The sequence below is a fragment of the Pristis pectinata genome, chromosome 21, assembly GCF_009764475.1.
Source record: "Pristis pectinata isolate sPriPec2 chromosome 21, sPriPec2.1.pri, whole genome shotgun sequence".
Taxonomy (NCBI): Eukaryota; Metazoa; Chordata; class Chondrichthyes; order Rhinopristiformes; family Pristidae; genus Pristis; species Pristis pectinata.
This window is the reverse complement of record NC_067425.1, coordinates 35,508,788-35,527,845: the sequence shown is the minus strand read 5'-3', so window position 1 is coordinate 35,527,845 and position 19,058 is coordinate 35,508,788. Positions and strand designations below refer to the sequence as shown.

Here is a 19,058-nt window from a genome sequence, read left to right as displayed (position 1 = left end):
CAAACTGAGGTGTGTAGAAACTTCTTCTCTTGGAGGGAAGTGTATCCCTAGAATTCTCTGTCCCCAAGGGTGGTGGAAACCAGATCATTGGATATATTTAAGGTGGGGATAGATACATTTTTGAAAGATCGCGGAATTGAGGCAGAGAGGAATTGAAGCCAGCATGGACCAACCATGGTCATATCGAATGGCGGAGCAGGCTCGAGGAACCAAGAGCTTTACAACTGCTCCTATTTTCTTGTGTTCTTGTTCATTTGCCATTATTTTGCCCAAGTATGCAGACCCTCTAGAACTTCCTGAAATCTTTCTTCATTTCTGTCAATTTTATCCAATTCATGGCCAGTTTTGTATCATCTGCAAACTTCTTTATCACTCCCCTTACATCTGTCTAAATAACATACATTAACAAAAAGCAAGTGACTGAATACTGAGCCCTGTGGAACCCCACTGATCACAGCTTTCATTCATTAACCACCACCCTTTGCACCTACTGGGTCAATTTTGGATCCAATCTCCCTGGGACCCATGTGCAAAGCGACAGGATATTCAACACTAATAGTCTGGTCAAAGAAACCAGATTCCCTTGATCACAAAGCCAAGGTTAGGCCACAGTTACCATAATTACACCCTTCGCAAGAGAGGTTCAGCAAACAGGAGTGACGGAGAAAGGAAACGCAAGGCAGGTGTCTGGGCCAGACTGCTCCAGCCCAGGACAGTGAGGGAAGGACCTGTCCCTTCCCAAAACTTCTCATGGCCAATGACTTCAACAAGTTGAAAGCCCACCCTGCCAGATGCAGGGCAGAATATCTGAGAGAAGTTTCATTTTTTTACTACCGCCTTTCTTAAAGCTTGCAAGATACAAGCCATGCAGAAATATTCTACCAACAGCTGAAGTTGATGAAATATTTATTTTTAAAATATCAGTTCTCTTCAATGCCCGATTTTGATTCGGATCCTTTGCATCAATTTGAAGGAATGAAGAATATGATGTGTGGGGACCACTGGGGTTAGGACACTCCCTTCGAAGAGTCTTCATCTATGTTGTGTTATGGTCTTAGGTCACGATGACTATGCTATTGTGGGCCACAGTGCCCCAAGCGAGATGGTAGGGGATAGGTCCCTGCTCATGTTTATTGCTGGACAGTCCACACGAGAGACTGTACTGAGTGTCCCACCGACATTTGTCCTAGGGCAGCCCAGCTACAACACCTTCACAGGTCAACCACTTGGTGGGAGATGGGACCAGATTTGGAGAAAGAGACGGGGGTGGGTGGGGGTTAAAACAAGAGGTGGGTTCAACAATGTAACAGAGTTCTTACCTGCCACACACCAACCAGAGCGTTCACAATCAGGATCAGGAGGATCACAAAAGGTTCCACAAAAGCAGTGATGGTCTTCTCATCCTCAAACCAAGCCAAGACCTGGAAGACAGAAGCAGCCGTGAGCCTTGGATATCTTCTCAGGTGCGGCAGTTTCACCGACAGGGTCAGCAATAGCCCAGCCCACTGGGATAAACCAGAACAAAGAGGAGTTCATTGCCATGGCCTTACCTGACCAGGTGTGGAAGGAGATGGCCCAGAGCTAGCAGTCTACTGAACATAGAATGTTACAGCACAGTACAGGCCCTTCAGCCCACGATGTTGTGCCAACATTTTATCCTGCTCCAAGATCTATCTAACCCTTCCCTCCCACATAGCCCCCATTTCTCTATCATTCACGTGTCTATCTAAGAGTCTCTTAAATGTCCCTAATGTATCTATAGAACATAGAACTCTGCAGAGTCCTGGCAAAGGGTCTGGCACCTGAAACTTTAACTGTTTCCCTTTCCACAGATACTGCCAGAGCTGCTGAGTGCTTCCAACATTTTCTGCTTTTATTACAAGGCCACTCCAATTAACAGTAAACCCTCATATTTTGCGATCTACAGAGGTGGCCCAGAGTCTACTTCTGGTGAAGTGTGACAACATCACATTTCTGGAATACCCTCTGTATCCACTCCCCAGGTACGACACTTTCAAAATGAGGCCTGTCCGTTTAAAGATCAAATGATCCTGAACAAAATAAGCTCCACGTTCCCAATGTGAATCCCAAAGGATTCACCCTCTTTGTTCCTGTTCTATCACAACATCCAATCACAGAAGCAAGTCACAAAATAGTGCTGAGAACTAAGTAGTGCAGAATTGACAGCAAGAGAACTGACCCATTGTCACAACCAGTTGGAATGAATAACCATCAGCTCCTGCCTGATTTATTGTGCGGGACAGGGGTGTGGCTGGCAAGGCCAGCATTAATTGTTCATCCCTAAATGCTTTTGAGAAGGTGGTGACAAACAGTTACCTCAAACTGCCGCAACCTTCAGATTTACGGAGCGAGTCACTGGATGGTAACAACCAAAGAAAAAGCAGAGGCTATTTGGCTTTCCAGGTCCGTGCCAGCTCCCCGCAAGAACAATGCACCTCCACCCCTGCCCTTTCCCGACAGCCATGCAACGTCTTCCCTGCAAGTGCTAATTCGCTTCTCTTCTGAAAGTCACCAGTGTGCTGCAGGTGATAACTACTCACTGCGTTCATGAACTTCTGCTCATCTTGGTTATTTTGCCAATCTGCACCTTCTGGTTCCCAACCCTTCTGCCAATGGGAACAGTTTCCCTGTCTACAGTCTGAACCCTACCCGACCCAGAGCACTTTGATCTCATCTCCTGTCCTGATGACAACACTCCTAGCTGCTTCAGAAATTCCCCGTAATCAGGGTCATTCATTCCTGAAGCCTTTCCAGTAAATCTCCTCTACACCCTGACACCATTCCTGAAATGCAGCAACCAGAATTGGATACAATTCTCCGGCTACAGCTGAAGCAGTGTTTTATAAAGCTTCAACATCACCTTTGCTTTTACAATCCATCCCTGGGGTCCTTTCTGCTTACTTATAACCACTTTCACAACTGGTCCTGCCACTTTCAAAGACTCGGGCACGTCGCTCTCCCTCATATTATACTGCTGCTTCCCAAACTCTGTACCCAGATGAATAACTCCATAACTATCTATTAACCTTTACCTGCCACACCTGCCCAATCCACCAACATGCCCTCGCCTTCTTGAAGCAAACAGCACCTTCTGTGTCACTCACTATATACCAAAATGTTGTATTTTCTGTAGGATTTGAATACTGTCCTGTACATCCAAACCAAAGAGACTGACAATGCATCAGGAAATGCACGCTCCCACGACTCACCCCTGGGGAGCACCACATCTACCCCCTCCCCACCCCACCCATGGCAAAGTTTGGTCATCGCAACTCTGTTTACTGCGCCCAAGTAAATTTCATACCTATACTGAAACTGTCCTCGATTCCATGGACTGGTGAGAGTACATCTACAGAAGTGTTGGAGTGGTGGTGGGGGGGGGGGGGGGGGGGGGGGGGTTCAAGGGTTTAGACCCAAAGGAACAGTAGCATTTCCAAGTCAGGACAGCGTGCAACTTGGAGGAAAACGTGCCGGTGGTGTTCCCTTCAGCCCAGTGCCCTTGTCTAGCTGGGTACTAGAGGTTGAGGGGTTAGGAGATACTCTCAGAGTAGCCACGATGACAACATGCAGATGGCAATACATTACATCCTGCGTGTGGAAGCAGTGCAAGTTTAGAGTAGAGGACATGGTGCAGAGTACTTTGTCTTGGATGTTTCTGCTTGAGAGTTAGAGTCATAGACTCGTACAGCAAGGCCATTCGGCCCAACTTGTCCACACCAAACTTCCGTATTAATCCCAATCTCCTAGCACTTGGCCCACAGCCCTCTATGCCTAAAAGCAATTCAAGTGTCATCTAGATAACTCTGGCAGTGGCCCAGGTTCAACCACTCTATCAAGCAGGGCATTCCAGGTACTTGCCACTCTCTGGGGTGAAGAAAATCCTCCTCAGATCCCCCCCTACCCTAAACCCATGTCCTCCAGTTTTATCTACCTCTGAAATGGGGTAACGTTTCCTGCAGTCTACCCCATCCACACCCCTCAGAACTTTATACCTCAGTCATGTGCCCCGCCCTTAACCTCCTCTGCTCCAGGGAGGAGGGACCTAACTTCTCCAGTCTGACCACACACACAGGGCTCTCCAATGTGCATTTGTTAGATATTTGTTAGGACAAGAGAGCTTACAAAGCCTTGCAATCATTGGAATTTTAAACCAGGGGTGAAGATTCCAGAAATACAAATGAAGAGCCGAGCAAAATCAACAATTAAAGAGACTGTGGCGACTCACCGTTCAGTCGGGCGAACCGGCTCGGCAGTCGGGTCGCGCGGCGTCGGAGCAACGAGGCCCAAGATGGCGGCGGGCCTCGTCTTTCCCGAGCGACGGGGAGAACCCGCGCGCGGGAAAGTCTTGATGACGTAGTACTTACGTCATTGCCGGTTGCTTTGGGCGGGAACAGTCTCCCTTAAAGGGCCCGCGCAAGGCGGGGAAAAAAAAACACTTCTGTTCGACAATCCTCTGACTAGCGTCTTGTTTTATTTCGCAGCAGCAACTGCTACAAGACAATAATTCACAATTTGATCATAGGCAAATTAGAACCAACTTGGAAGGGAGACAGATCAGCACAAATGCTTTGCATACTGAAATAAAAACAGAAAATACTGGAAACACTCAGCAGGGCCTTTTTTATATATAAAGGATCAGTTAAAAGCACTACAAAAGACTGCAAATAACAAATGTATACATCTAATACAGAAAGAATCATCTAATCAACTACATAACTCCCGAGATTATTGTAAACTAACACCCGCAAAAGCACACATACGTCACTACGCCCAGTACCGCAACACTCAATATTTCATAACAAAATCGTACTGGTATCATCCACGATGCACGCGATCTCGAGGAGCCCATCGAGCACAGAACTCAGCAGCCAGCAGGTCCTTCCACAGACACTGCCTGATCTCCTCAGTGGTTCCAGTATTTTATTTTTATTTCAGACTTCCCAGCATTTGCAAGTTTCCCTTCTTTTGCCTTTGCATAGTAATAGTCGCTAGAAACTCGATGTACAGCATGACCCATTTCCCTGTGCAGGTTGACAATCAGATGTTGACCCAAGGCTCTGTGAGAGTCCTCAGGCTTCTGTGGTTCCACCATCTGGCGACATGCAGCTGTGCCCCCCCAGTGTCCTGGCCAATATCCCTCCTTCAGGGCTAGCAATAAAAAAAATGTTATTCATCTTGCTGCTGTGCATAGGACCTTGCTGGCTTTAATCCACCTCATTATCAAGACTCAGTTCCAATGAGAGGCCTGAGAAGCAAGTGATCTGAGCAAGAGCATGGAGACCTTGCTCAACAACATTCCTTGCCTCTGTCATCCAGGCAGGTCACGCTCACACAACAGGTTCATTTTCCTCATTAAGTAGATGCTCAATTAGTGAAGTTTTGCCCTTCTAGTTGTTGATTTTGCTTTACTCTGCATTTATCTCCCCAAAACCTTTGCCTCCCATGTCAACGTTCTCTCCCAGCACACTACAAATAAAAATCAATCTAGAGACATTGGTACAAAAATCACCAGAACCATCGAGCAGGTCCAGCAACATTTTTATTGCCTTTCCCTTTTCCGAGTTCAGCGGTGGGCAGAGAGGACTCTGTTCTCAGGGACACATACGGAAACAGACAACAAGTGTTACTGGGACATCAACTCAGTGAACGCTGTACTTTGGTCTGCCCTAAACTCATCCAGGCTGCAGGAGTACTTGCTGAGAGATGCACTAAAGCTCGGTGCAGCCAATGCAAAGACTTTATGGGGAAGGAGCTCTGACCACTGGACACCAAGGAGCCCAGTTCTGTGCAACAGCCTCTCAGACGTGTGTTGTTTAAGGAGGTAACATGAGTAACATTGACAAATTATAAGAGAATGTATTGGATTTATGGACAATAAATGTAGAGAAAGGCATGACCCTAGTGTACTCATTGTATATATTATGAATAAAGTATGTTTTTGAACAAAAGGTGTGGGAACCTTTAATTTACTGTATGCTGCTGGAAGTGAATGGGGTCTCTCCATTCCTTTTACAAATGGCTAAGATACTGATGCCTTTGTTATTTATTCCAGAACTGTGAAAGTCACTGGCAAAGCCAGCATTTATTGCCTGTCCCCACTTGCCCAAGGGAAGGTAGCGAATCACTGTAGTCCTTCTGGTCAAGGTGTTCCCATGGGGCTGTTGAGTTCCAGGACTGAGATCCAGCAACAGTGACAGATAACCAACTCAGGATGGTCAGAAAGCAAGGCAGAATAATTGGGAGCAAGCCCGGGGATTTCCAAATTGTCATCCGATACACTCTTGGTGACTACCATGTACAACGCTGACCCCACCCCAGCCCATGTGGGTGGGGAAGCTGAAGGGGATGCATAAACTTGATGTCCTTGCCCTCTTAAGTGATAACATTTGACGGTTTGGGCACTGTTGTGGGAGTAACACAGTTAAGTAACTGCAGTGCATTTAGTAATGATGCACGTTGCAGCCACTGTGGGCTGGCAATGGACCTAGTCAGTGTGTAGGATGATAAATGGAGCACGAATAAAGCAGCTGCCTCACCCTGAATCACTCCTCCCTCCACAAATGCCTGACCTACTGAGTATTCCTGGCTTTTACTGGTTTTATTTCAGATTTCCTGGAGCTGCCGTGTTTTGCTTCTCTTTTTTTTTGCCCTGGTGAGGTGTACAAGATGACAAGAGGCATAGATCGAGCGGACAGTCAGATACTTTTTCCCAGGGTGACAATGGCTAACACGAGGGGACATAATTTTAAGGTGATTGGAGGAAGGTATAAGGGGGATGTCAGAGGTAATTTGTTTTATTTTTACAGAGTCGTGGGTGCGTGGAACGCACTGCCAGCAGAGGTTGTGGGGGCAGATACATTAGGGACATTTAAGAGACTCTTAGACAGACACATGAATGATAGAAAAATAGGGAGCTATGTGGGAGGGAAGGGTTAGATAGATATTAGAGCAGGATAAAATGTCAGCACAACATTGTGGGCCAAAGGGCCTGTACTGTGCTGTAATGTTCTACGTTCTATGAGTGTTAAGTGTTGGAGCTGCATTCATCCAGAGAGTATTTCATCATTCTCCTGACTTATGGAATACTTCATACCCAGGGAAAGCAGAGTAGGAGTGCGAGTAACAATGAAAAGGCAAAGAGGCTTCAAGAGGACCTGGACAAGTTGAGTGAGTGAGCAACAACATGGTAGATGGAGTTCTGGAAATTGCAAGTATATCCATTTTGGGAGTAAACGACAAATGCTGAGTGATTTTTGAATGGCAAATTAGGAGGGCAAAGAATGTGTTGACCTTTATTGCGAGAAGATCCCTGTACAAGAGTAGAGACAGCTTATGAAATTGTGTAGAGCCTTGGTGAGACCACACCATGGGTAGTGTGCACGACTGTGGTCTCCTTACCCGAAAAGACACTATTGTAAAGGGGGGGGGGGGCGGTGGGGGCGGTGGGAGAGGTAAGGCAAAGGTTCACCAGATTCTGTCCTGGGATGATGAGTCTGTCACACAAGGAGAGACTGAATGGGCAAGCACTCTATATTAAGTTCTGAGGGGTATAGATGGGGTAGACTGCAGGAATCCTTTCCCCTTATCAGAGGTGAATAAAACTAGAGGACATGGGTTTAGGGTAAGGGGAAGAGATTGAGAGGGGATCTGATGGGGGACTTCTTCAGACAGAACGGTGAGTACCTGGAACGCATCCCCTGAGAGTGGTGGAAATAGTGTCACTGACCGCAGTTAAGAGGTATCCAGATGAACTCTTGAATCACCGAGGCGTAGAAAGTCATGGGCCAAGTGCTGGAGGGATGATGCCCACTTGTCAGTGTGGATGTGGGCTGAACAGCCTGTTCCTGTGCTGCTTAACCCTATTCGGGAGAGGTTCGAGAGAAGGAGAGGTGACGCCATTGAAACTTGGAGGATTTGGCAGGGTTGGTACACAGAGAGGGTTTCCCTTGGTTGGGCAGCCCAGAACCAAGGGTCACCATCTCACAACAATGGATAGGCTACTTAGGACAGAGATGAGAAGGAAGTACTTCCCTCAGAGGGCAGCGAATCTCAGGAATTCTCTACCCTGGAAGTCTTGGGAGGCTCAGACATCAATTGTGATCAGAAAAGAGACGGGTGGATTTCTGCACACTGAAGGGGTGAAGGGATATGGTGGCAGGTCAGGAACAGAGCTGGAGGGAGGAGATTGGATGCATTTGTTGAATGGCACAGCAGGCGAGGGTCTGAATGGTCCCATTCGTTATGATTGAATGGTTGTGGCTGCAACAGCTTTTAGACCGAACAAGAATGGCCCACACTTTCTGTGACCCGTGTTCAGAATTAGGTGTTACCTCCTGCAAATCAACCCATTGTCCCACACACTGCTACCCTGACCCAGCCCTGCCTACGTTCTACCAACAGCCCCCTTAACAGGCAGAGGTAGAGGGTTGGATCTTTCTTCTGGGTGGGGGTGGGGCAGAGAGAGACAGAGACAGAGACAGGAGCAGGCAGCAGTTGTGGAGAGTGTGCAGAGGGAGCAGTGTTCCCAGCCCAGAGCTCGGAACAAGTTAGGGAGGGTTGCCAGACTCTGAGCTCACACGTGGCCAGGGAAGCGGGCAGAATACAAAACAAGGAAAGTAATCAGCCACAGGCTCTGGGTAAGCAGGATTTCCTCAACAGGGCTCCAAATAAAAAGCTTTGCCCAATCAGGTTTGCTGCCCTGTTTAATGGCCAAGAACTCCCTGACTGCAGGAGTACACAGCTCAGCACGGCCTGTGATGGGTTAACTCCCCGACTGCAGGAGTAGACAGCTCAGCACGGTCTGGATGGGTCGACTCCAGCCAGCACTGAGCTGTGTGCAGTCTCCACCTCAGTTTCCATAGATGCCACAAATGCTGCTTGGCTTGTATTTGCATGTTGCTTCATTTTGAGCCTTAATTTGCATAAAGGCAAAGTCACGCAACTGAAGAACTATCTACATTGTCACAGCAACCAAAAGGCTGCTTCTCCACTCACTGAAAGAAAACTTGCTCTCACTGTGACAGAGTTTCACTGTGAAGGGCTGCACACAATACCCCCCTTTCTCTCCTCTCACTATACCCCACCTCCCTCCTGCATCTACTCCCAGCCAGCAGTCAAACAAATGTCACGACAGAGAAACCCATATACTTTTGATCAAAGACAAATACGCCCAGATCCACCTTGCTTTTCAATTTGCTACTCAGTTTGTTTAACAAATCCTACCCCGAACAGATCTTATTCCAGTTCAACACGTTTTATTTCAACATCTTGTGTCATCTCCTAACCCAGTGAAGGATTCCAGCTGAAAACATCAGATTCTCCCTGCAAGTAAGCAAACTTCCCACTGCAGTGTCTGGCTACAGAAGTTACCAGGTTAAACTGTCCTCCAACACACTGGACATAAAAAAGGTACAATGGCCAACTGCGAGAAACCAATCGTGGGAAAGGTTCTTACAATACGCCACACATCGCCAGTCCTACTTGGGGACAGGTTTTCAAACCAGTCCATTGTAACAAATTTGCATTTAGGCCTCATTTAAATGCAACTCTGCCATAAAGTGCTAATGTGCACAGCTCAGAAACCACCTACCAAACCAGCTCATCTATGGAATTAGCTGTTGGCCGTGTGTGTGTGTGTGTGTGTGTGTGTGTGTGGGGTGGTGGGAAGAGGGAAGATAAAAGAAGTGGCAGTACCTTCCTCTTCTTCCTCACCCCCTCTCACTCTGCTGACGTTAGAACTTGCATTTCCCAGCCATGGCTGGGCCTGAACCGCCCTGGTGCCGTCTCACCCAATGTCATGGCTTGGCTTGGCCTTCCTAACAATAACCTGCAGCCTCGTCACGATTGCAACATCAGGGCAAAGCGCACAGTCGTCTGAAAGCCCCAGCCAGTTTGGGTGGTGATTCTGGTACCTGTTCAAAGGGGGAAGAGGGTGATTCAAATTTTGGCTTAACGAGTTAAAAGTGGGCAAGTGACTTCACTCCACCAACTGAGTACAGTGATTGCCACCATCTACTGACCCCTTCCAGCACCACGAAATGAGGTCTTTGCCACGTGCGTCAGACAGTGGAGGACGGAGTCAGCAGTCAGCTCAAACATAAGAGTCAAATCCACTTCTGCCCCACAAATATGACCACCTTCCAAGATCCCCTCCTGGTTTCACGTCACTTTGACTTGGGTGCAGATGGTCACCAAAATCAATAACCTGGACTCCAGACCTAACCAGTGGACTAACCAATCCCCAAAGGACTACAGTGGTTCAGGGTGGCTCACCGCCACCTTTTATGGGCAATATACCGATGCCCACATCCCCAGGAATAATATTGGAAGGCACTTCCATCCACAGAAAACATAATGGACATTGGCATTTACCAAGGTGGAGTTGAGAAGGGTGATGTTTCCCAAAGCCAAAATTCATTGTAAAGAATTATACACAGAGCAAGTACTTAGGGAATGAACTTCAAACAAGATAATGAATGTCAATTTAACAAATGACTGCTAAACACCAGATGGATACTGGAAGGATTAGCAAATTTCTCCTGTGAAGCTGTACGTAATAACAGACTTAAACAAAGCACCCAAATTACATCAAATCTCAACCTGCAAAATTCAGTCAGGTTCACCGACTTCTGTAGGGGAGCTCAGAGGATCCAGATACCAGCCGTTAAAGTACAGCCCCAATAGGCTGGGTAAGTGCACATGTAATGGACCCAAACAATGGAATCATTGCACACAGGAATGAGTAGGGTGCACAGCCTCTCGAGCCTGTTCCACCGTTTAATAACATTACAGCTGATCCGACTGTAACCTCAATTCCACATTCCCATCCATATGCAATAACCTAATCAAGAATCTATCTCTGCCTTAAAAATATTGAAAGGGCTCTCTTCCTCAGAGGGTGGTGGGGAGCAGAGTTGCTAAGACTCAACCATCTGAGATAAAGGTTTCACTTCATCCCCATCTTAAATGGGTGACCCCTTACTTGTAGATTCTCCCACAAAAGGAAACAGCCTCTTCACACCCACCATGTCAAGACTCCTCAGGATCTTGCATGCTTCAATCAAGTCCCTTCTCACTCTTCTGTACTCCAGCAGATACAAGCCTAACCTGTCCAACCTCTCCTCAAAGCAACATGCCTTTACCAGGTTTTAGTTCAGTTAACACTCTGAGCTGCTTTCTACACATTAACAACCATCCTTAAATAAGGCGGCCAATACTGTACACAGCACTCCAGATGGGGTCTCAATGTCCTCTGTAACTGAAGCACAACCTCCCTACCGCTGTATTCAGTTCCCCCAGCAATAAATAAACTTTGTTAGCTTTCCTAATTACTTGCTCTACCTGCATACTAGTCTTTTGAGCTATGTACCCTGCATCTCAGACCTCTGCAACCGCTCACCATTTACATAGAATGCTTTTTAATTTTTTTCCCTGCCAAAGTGGACAATTTCGCATTTCCCCACACTATACCCCATTTACCAGACCTTTTCCCATTCTATGTCCCCTCCCTATGTCTTATTGCAACCTCATGTCCTTTTCACTACTCTCCTGCCTACCTTTGTGTCATCAGTAAATTTAGAAACCATACCTTCTACTGTTTTCTATTAGCCAGTTAATCCTCCAAATATCACCACCGCACCATGAGCCTTTACTATTCTAACTCCTAGACCTAGGACTCAGCACCTTCCTTTGCAACTGGATCCTTGACTTCCTGACCAACATACCACAATCAGTGAGGATAGGCAGCAACATCTCTGCACCAATCATCTTCAACACTGGTGCTCCACAAGGCTGCGTGCTCAGCCCACTCCCTATACACTCACGACTGCATCTACAAGTTCGCAGGTGACACCACTGTAGTAGGCTGTATCTCAAATACCGATGAGTTGGAGTACAGGAAGGAGCCTAGTGACATGGTGTCAGGACAACAATCTTTCCCTCAATGTCAGCAAAATGAAAGAGCTGGTCATTGACTTCAGGAAGTGGGGCAATGCAGATACCCCTGTATGTATCAATGGTACTGAGGTGGAGATGGTTGAGAACTGAATTCCTTGGTGTAAACATCACCATAGCCTGTCCTGGTCCAACCACGTAGACACTATGACCAAGAAAGCTCATCAGTGCCTCTACTTCTTCAGAAGGCTAAAGAAATCCAGCATGTCCCTGTTGACACTCACCAAGTTTTATAGATGCACCACAGAAAGCATCCTATCCGAATGCATCACAGCTTGGTATGCTCTGCTGTGCCCTGCCCAAGACCACAAGAAACTGCAGAGTTGTGGACACAGCTCAGTCCATCACGGAAACCAGCTTCCCCTCTGTGGACTCTGTCTATGCTTCTCACTGCCTTAGAAAATCAGCCAACATAATCAAAGACCTCACCCACCTCAGACATTCTCTCTTCTCTGTCCCCCCCCCCCCCCTTCTTCTATCAGGCATAAGATACACACACCACCAGGCTTAAGGTCAGCTTCTATCCCGCTGTTATGAGACTCCTGAATGGACCTCTTGTGAATTAAAAGGAGAACTCTTGACCTCACAGTCTACCTTGTCATGGGCCTTGCACCTTATTGTCTACCTGCACTGCATCTTCTCTGTAACTGTAACATTATTTTCTGCATTCTGTTATTGCTTTTCCATTGTACTACCTCAGTATACCGAGGTGGTGGAATGATCTCTAAGGATAGCTTGCAAGACAGTTTTTCACTGTATCTCAGTACACGTGACAATAACAACCCAATATCGTCTTTGATGCGGCACCAGACCTAATTCCTTCCAGAAGCCTTAGTACATCCATCTATTTCTCCTCTATCCACAGCATGTTAGTTCTTCAAAGAACTCCAACAGATCGGTCAAATAAGATTTCCCTTTCACAAAACCTTGCTAATAAGGTCTTTAATTGTAGCTTCCAACATTTCCCTCATGACAGATGCTGAGCTAATTTGTGAGAGAGACACTCATTAAACGAAGGCATGAAAGAACACTGCAGGACCTGTGCAGCATTCCAGGGTGCATTCTGTATTAGGGGCAGGAGGAGCAACTAGTGAGACACGTTACCAACCGAAGGGAGAGAACAAATCCTCCAGATTAGATCTCAGCTTGTGTTGCTAGTCTATGGCCAGGTGGGAAACAGGCCTCTGACTAGGAAGAGGCTACTGGGGCTTCTGTTCTGTACTCCCAATGAGAGTTGATGCCTATACATGCATGAGCAGACTGTTTCAAGAGCCACTGCGAGGTGAGCAGATGGGAAGAAGCTGAGAGAACTGCTTGGGCTCTGGCTTTTCTAAAATATTTTCCAGTGTGAGGGCTGTCAAAGAGGTAGTGTTGCTGCAAAGTGTTTCTTGCAGGTTTGTAGACAGGCAGTGAATGGAGTAGTAACAGTGAGCCAACAATGTAATGCTAAGGGAAGAGCCTGAATAGGGCACAGCTGCCTATTTACACACACACACAATATCTGTACATATTGAGAAGGGGGGGGGGGGGTGCAGTGGTGTGGAGGAGGGAGGGGTGGGAGAAGAGGGTGGTGGCAGCAAAAAAAGAAGAAAAACAAGACTTAACAGATGGCAAATTAGCCGAGCTCAAAAATAACTTGGGTGAAGCCCACAAAGCCAGAACGAGAGCAGGACAATGCCCAGTGCTGTGCGATCACACCTTTCAATCAAGCGACTACAGCTGCTTCAAGTAATTAACAGAAGTGAAAGATAACAAGACCTAACTAAAGGGCTTCCTCTGGGCTCTTGAATGTTATAATGCAAAATTGCTCAACCTCTTTTTTCTGGGCCAAGTGTTTACCTCCAATTGAAGTGATCAACGTCACAGCAGAGAAAGGCGACATTTGAGCTTGCATTCTTCTAGGCACCATTAACAGGCGGTGCCACAGCAGACACTGCAAGGCCAGCTGATCAACTGAGAAGCCGACACATAGTTCTGCCCAGCAATGCTCCAAGGCCCTGTCCTAGATCATCATAGCTGCCACACCAGGTTTTCCTAATAACCCTCACCAACTAAAATGCTAGTGATTAGGGTTAATTCATATTACACCTTTCGTGACCTGCAGTTTCTCAGCCAATAAGGTACTTTACGTGTAGTCACTGTTATAGAGTGGGGAACCCTGGCAAGGCCCCACACACAGCAAAGTGATAACCTGTTTCAGCAATTTTGGCCAGGAATGGCACAGTGGCACAAGCTGGTAGAGCCGCTGCCTCACAGCACCAGAGATCCTAGTTCAACCCTCACCTCTGGTGCTGTCTACGTGGAGTCTGCGTGTTCTCTCTGTGACTGTGTCGATTTGGTCCTGGTCTGGTTTCCTCCCACATCTCACAGACATGTGGGTTGGTAGGTTCATTGGCTGCTGTAAAATGCCCCCAGTGTGCAGGGTGAGGGGTAGAATCTGGGGCATTCGAAAGGAATGCGTGGAGAATAACAATAGGACTAGTGTAGGATCAGTGTAAATGGGTGGTTGTTGTTTCGGACTCAGTGACTCTATGAAAAATTACCCCAGCTCTTTGAAAAGGGCCATAGGACTTTCAGTTTACCCGAGTGGACAAGGCTTTAGCTTAATCTCAGCAGTAAGACTATGTATCTGACACTGTGACACTCTGACTGCAAGGCACTGGTGTTAGTCTGATGCTCGGTCTCTGGAAAGAAGCTGAGAGCTCACTCTGTGTGGAATGCATCACTACAGGATCTGGCACTAAAGTGAAAGAGACTAATCAGAAATGGGTTGATTATTCTGCTCTTTAGAAAGCGCCAAGCTCATTTCACACATAACCCTCATGATTAGAAGTGGTTCATCACATTAGCCCTGGCTGAAGGCATACGGCATCACTACACAAAGTGATATCACTCCCTCCCAAACTCCACTCCGTAACGGGAACAGTAACGGCGCACCAATCATCTGGAAATTGCTGCTTCAGTCTTCACAAGTTGGCCCACAAAACCCTGCAATCATTCCCCACTGCTCCTCCAGGGACAAGATGTCATGATGCATGGCTTCAGAACTCAAAGTGCCCGAGACACACTCGAACCAGGGCAGTGCACAACGAAAACATTGTCCTTCGTTCTTCAACTCCCTTGAATAAGCGACAAACCTCCATTTGAGTTTTAGTGACATGTTTTAGGACTTTATTCCTTGGAGCATAGAAGAATGAGGGGAGATTTGGTAGAGGCTTACAAAGTTATAAGGGGTATAGACAGAGTTAATGCAAGTAGGCTCTTTCCACTTAGATTAGGAGAGATAAGTACGAGAGGACATGGCTTTAGGGTGAAAGGGGAAAGGTTTGGGGGAACATCTTCACTGAAAAGAGTTGTGGGACTGTGGAACGGGCTGCTATCTGATGTGGTAAATGTGGGCTCACTCTTAAGTTTTAAGAATAAATTGGATAGATACATGGGCGGGAGAGGTCTGGAGGGTTAAATGGGACTAACAGAATAAAGTTTCAGCACAGACTAGAAGGGCCGAATGGCCTGTTTTCTGTGCTGTAGTGTTCGGTGGTTCTATGGTGAACATGGGCACCCAAACCATTGATGTTCTGCAGTCCCTCATCTCCCACCTTTATAAAAAGACTTGAACTGCGCCCTCTTGAATCCACAGCTGGTGTCCTTGCACTCGCCCACTGTCCCCCCCACCCCCCCAGTCTCAAACTCCATCTGAGGCCATAATGGGCACTCTGTCCAGCATACCCACCCACCCCTCCCCAGACCTTCCTCCTGCCTCTCAACACATGAAGACTCCCAACTTCTGATCCAGGGCAGGTCAACAACCAAATTACTTCAGGAAATCCAAAATAAATTGCTAGAACACTCCGATTTACAATCGTTGCAACTGAAAGACAAACTGTTTTCCCTTTCTCCACTTGTGCTGCCTGAGCTGCTGAGTATTTGCCACAGTTTCCAGTCCACCCCAGCAGAGGCTCCAGGAGTAGGGAAGGGTGGGGTGGCAAACGAGGGCTGGGGAAGAGGAAGACAAAACCAATATCAGCAGTGAGTGGGAAGGAGGGTTGCACTCAAGTATCAGTTTGGTGGAGGAACAAAGGGAGTAACCATGACTCAGGTTTAATAAGGGAGGTAATAGTTGCTTGCTGACAATGGAGGGAAGAATGTGGGTTGGAGTGGTCTCTGCACTACTCTACAGGTAGAGAACACAAATACAGGAGGGTCACTCAACAATCAAATAAAGAACCCGAGAGGAATTCTTTGTGGAGGGTGTGGTGCGTGGAAGTCACTGCCACGTAGATCAGATAGCATTGATGTAGTTACGGGGAAGCTTGACATACAGTGAGTTATGCAGTAATAGGGATCAGTGTGGGCCGAGCTAGAGTAGGCACCTCACTGATTTGGGTGGCATAGCAGTTAGCGTAACGCTATCACAGCGCCAGCAACTGGGGTTCAATTCCCACCGCTGTCTGTAAGGAGTTTGTACGTTCTCCCGGTGACTGCGTGGGTTTCCTCCGGGCGCTCTGGTTTCTTTCCACATTCCAAAGACGTACAGGTTAGTAGGTTACTGTGGGTGTAATAGGGTGGCACGGGCTGGTTAGGCCAGAAGGGCGCGTTACCGTGCTGTATAAATGACGTTTTAAAATCAGCCACTGGGGAAACATTGTTTGATCACAGCTCTGGGTAAAAGCTTCGCAATGATGCCCTCAGTGTACACAGGGATTATTGACATATGGCTAATGCATTGGGTGGGGCAGAGAGATGAGAGATGAGAGATGACTGAGGAAGGAAATGGGATGGAAAGATGGGGGTGAGGAGAGGATCTTTCCAGGGAATCACCTTCTATTTTTGGGTGATAACATGCTCCTTGGCCTGATGGACACCGTCTTCATCAGGCCCTCAGTGGTCAAAGAAATCAGCTGTCTGGATAAGATAGAGGCAGGAAGGTTGTTTCCACTGGTAGGTGAGACTAGAACGAGGGGACGTAGCCTCAAGATTCAGGGGAGTAGATTTAGGACGGAGATGAGGAGGAACTGCTTTTCCCCAGACAGTAGTGAATCTGTGGAATCCTCTGCCCAGGGAAGCAGTAGAGGCCACCTCATTAAATGTATTTAAGACTCAGTCAGACAGATTTTCACGTAGTGGGGGAATTAAGGGTTTTGGGGAGAAGGCAGGTAGGTGGAGCTGAGTCCCCAGGCAAATCAGCCACGATCTTAATGAATGGCGGAGCAGGCTCGACGGGCCAGATGGCCTCCTCCTGCTCCTATTTCTCATGTTCTTATGAAGTCAACAGTGAGCCTTTTTGCAGTAAGACGTATTGTTTGCAATCCTGCAACCCCATGCAGATTGCTCCAGCTTTCAGTCAGCCTGGACGACAATGGATTTATTACTGCTGCTGCACTTGGCTAAGTTGGTAAATGCATTGCCTGCCAATCACCGGCCAAGACCCAGAGCTGCTGATGCCACTTGCTTATAGCGGTGCCTCTGAGTTGGATACATTTGGCAAGTCCACTTGGGAGGTGACAGTAGGAAAGCAAAGCATGTGGGCATGTTGCCTTCACAGTCATATGTCCAGCCAACGTCAATGACCCAAGCTCCTACATGAAAGTCTGTCACTTAGAGCTTTCAACACCTTCTATCACCTCACCCAGAACCAGTCAGCATCTCAAAAAGGACAACTCTTAGCCGAGGGAACCCAGTTCATTCACTACAATGCTGGTCGAGGACATGTGACCCCATCTTGGCTGCACCAGCTCTTTGAAAGAACTACATAATTAGTCCCTGGTTATTCCCCAAACTCTAGGAATGTTTCTCAATATCCCAATCAAAACTTACAATCAATTTTGCTTCCTTCATTTTTTCAGGAAGTGCATTGCACATCACAACAATTTGCTGTTAAAAATTCTTCAGATCATTTCTTTCATTAAATCACCTTCAATATCTGAGTTCTCGTTACTGGCCTTAATATTTCTGGAAACAGTTTCTGAATCTACAAGCCCTCCTGGATGTTGTCTGCTGGAAACAGGAACCCTAAATTTTTCTCTCCAACAGAGGTGACTTTCACAGATGCAATTAAGGCGAATCTAAGATCTCTGGAACATGACAGCAGGGGAGTGTCAGAGTACACTCGTTCCTCAAACCTCCTCCCACACAACTCCGCCTGGTATCTCTGTACGAACTTCCCCTTGACAGAATGTGCTATTGATCTCCACTCCTCCCAGTGAGGGAAAGTTTCAGTTCTATCAGTCTCTGGCTTAAGAAGTTTCTCCTGATTTCCCCAGTGGATTTATTCTCCACTTACAGCCACAGGTTCTCTGTTAAAATTCTCAAATCCCTTAGTAACTCTACTGCCTATATCAAATTACACTCACTCTTCTTTGGTCTAGAGGGAACATCCCAGGACTGTTCAGTCATTTCTGTTGTTTGCAATCTCCCTGTTCTGGGATCATCCTTGCCAAGGTCACCAGTCCAAACTGGAGAGGAGAACCAGGATTGGTAATCAATGTGATAATCAATAGTTTTCTTGGAGGAGGAGAGTTTAACACCCAGCAGACTCCAAGTAAGGACGGGGGGGGGGGGGGGGGGGGGGGGGGGGGGGGTCCAGTGAGAAGGCATTCACCAAAGCTGGGAGATCACCCAGGGGCTCGTCACCCAGATCACCCCAACCTCCAGCAGACTCCCAGCAAGCAATTCACCATTTCCAATCGGTAGATGATGTCGATAAACCCCAAGTGTCCGCCATTCCTCTGCATGATGAGCTTGTGGCTTACCTAACCTTCTGATATACTCTGCATTACAAGGCAGAAGCACAACACACAGAATAATCCAGCCAATTGACAGTCATCAGAATGCTGCATAGCCCAACCTTGAACTGCAAACATTACTGGCAGAGTGACTGAGGACCATCTATTACATTACTGAACAATGAGCCTCTGTGGCTGGGTCAGAGATAATTACCACTGCGCTTGGCAGATTAATTGGAAAATAAAAGTTTTCAAAACATCTTCATTGCATAATTTATTTCCAGACCCTTGAAGGCGAGAGCTTAGGATCCAAGACAAAGGAGGAGAAGGGTAGAGCAGACAAAGAGGGATGAGACTGCA

At 47.1% G+C, this 19,058-nt stretch overlaps 1 protein-coding gene across 2 annotated transcripts in view; it reads right to left on the bottom strand.

Moving 5' to 3' along the window:
- The window catches only part of atp2a3 (ATPase sarcoplasmic/endoplasmic reticulum Ca2+ transporting 3), a 167,204-nt gene that overhangs the window by 104,409 nt on the left and 43,737 nt on the right, over window positions 1–19,058 (bottom strand). For both annotated transcript variants that reach the window (XM_052035821.1, XM_052035820.1), the window contains exon 4: window positions 1,320–1,421. In XM_052035821.1, coding sequence (XP_051891781.1) covers window positions 1,320–1,421 — 102 coding nt within the window. The remainder of the gene's footprint in view (window positions 1–1,319; window positions 1,422–19,058) is intronic.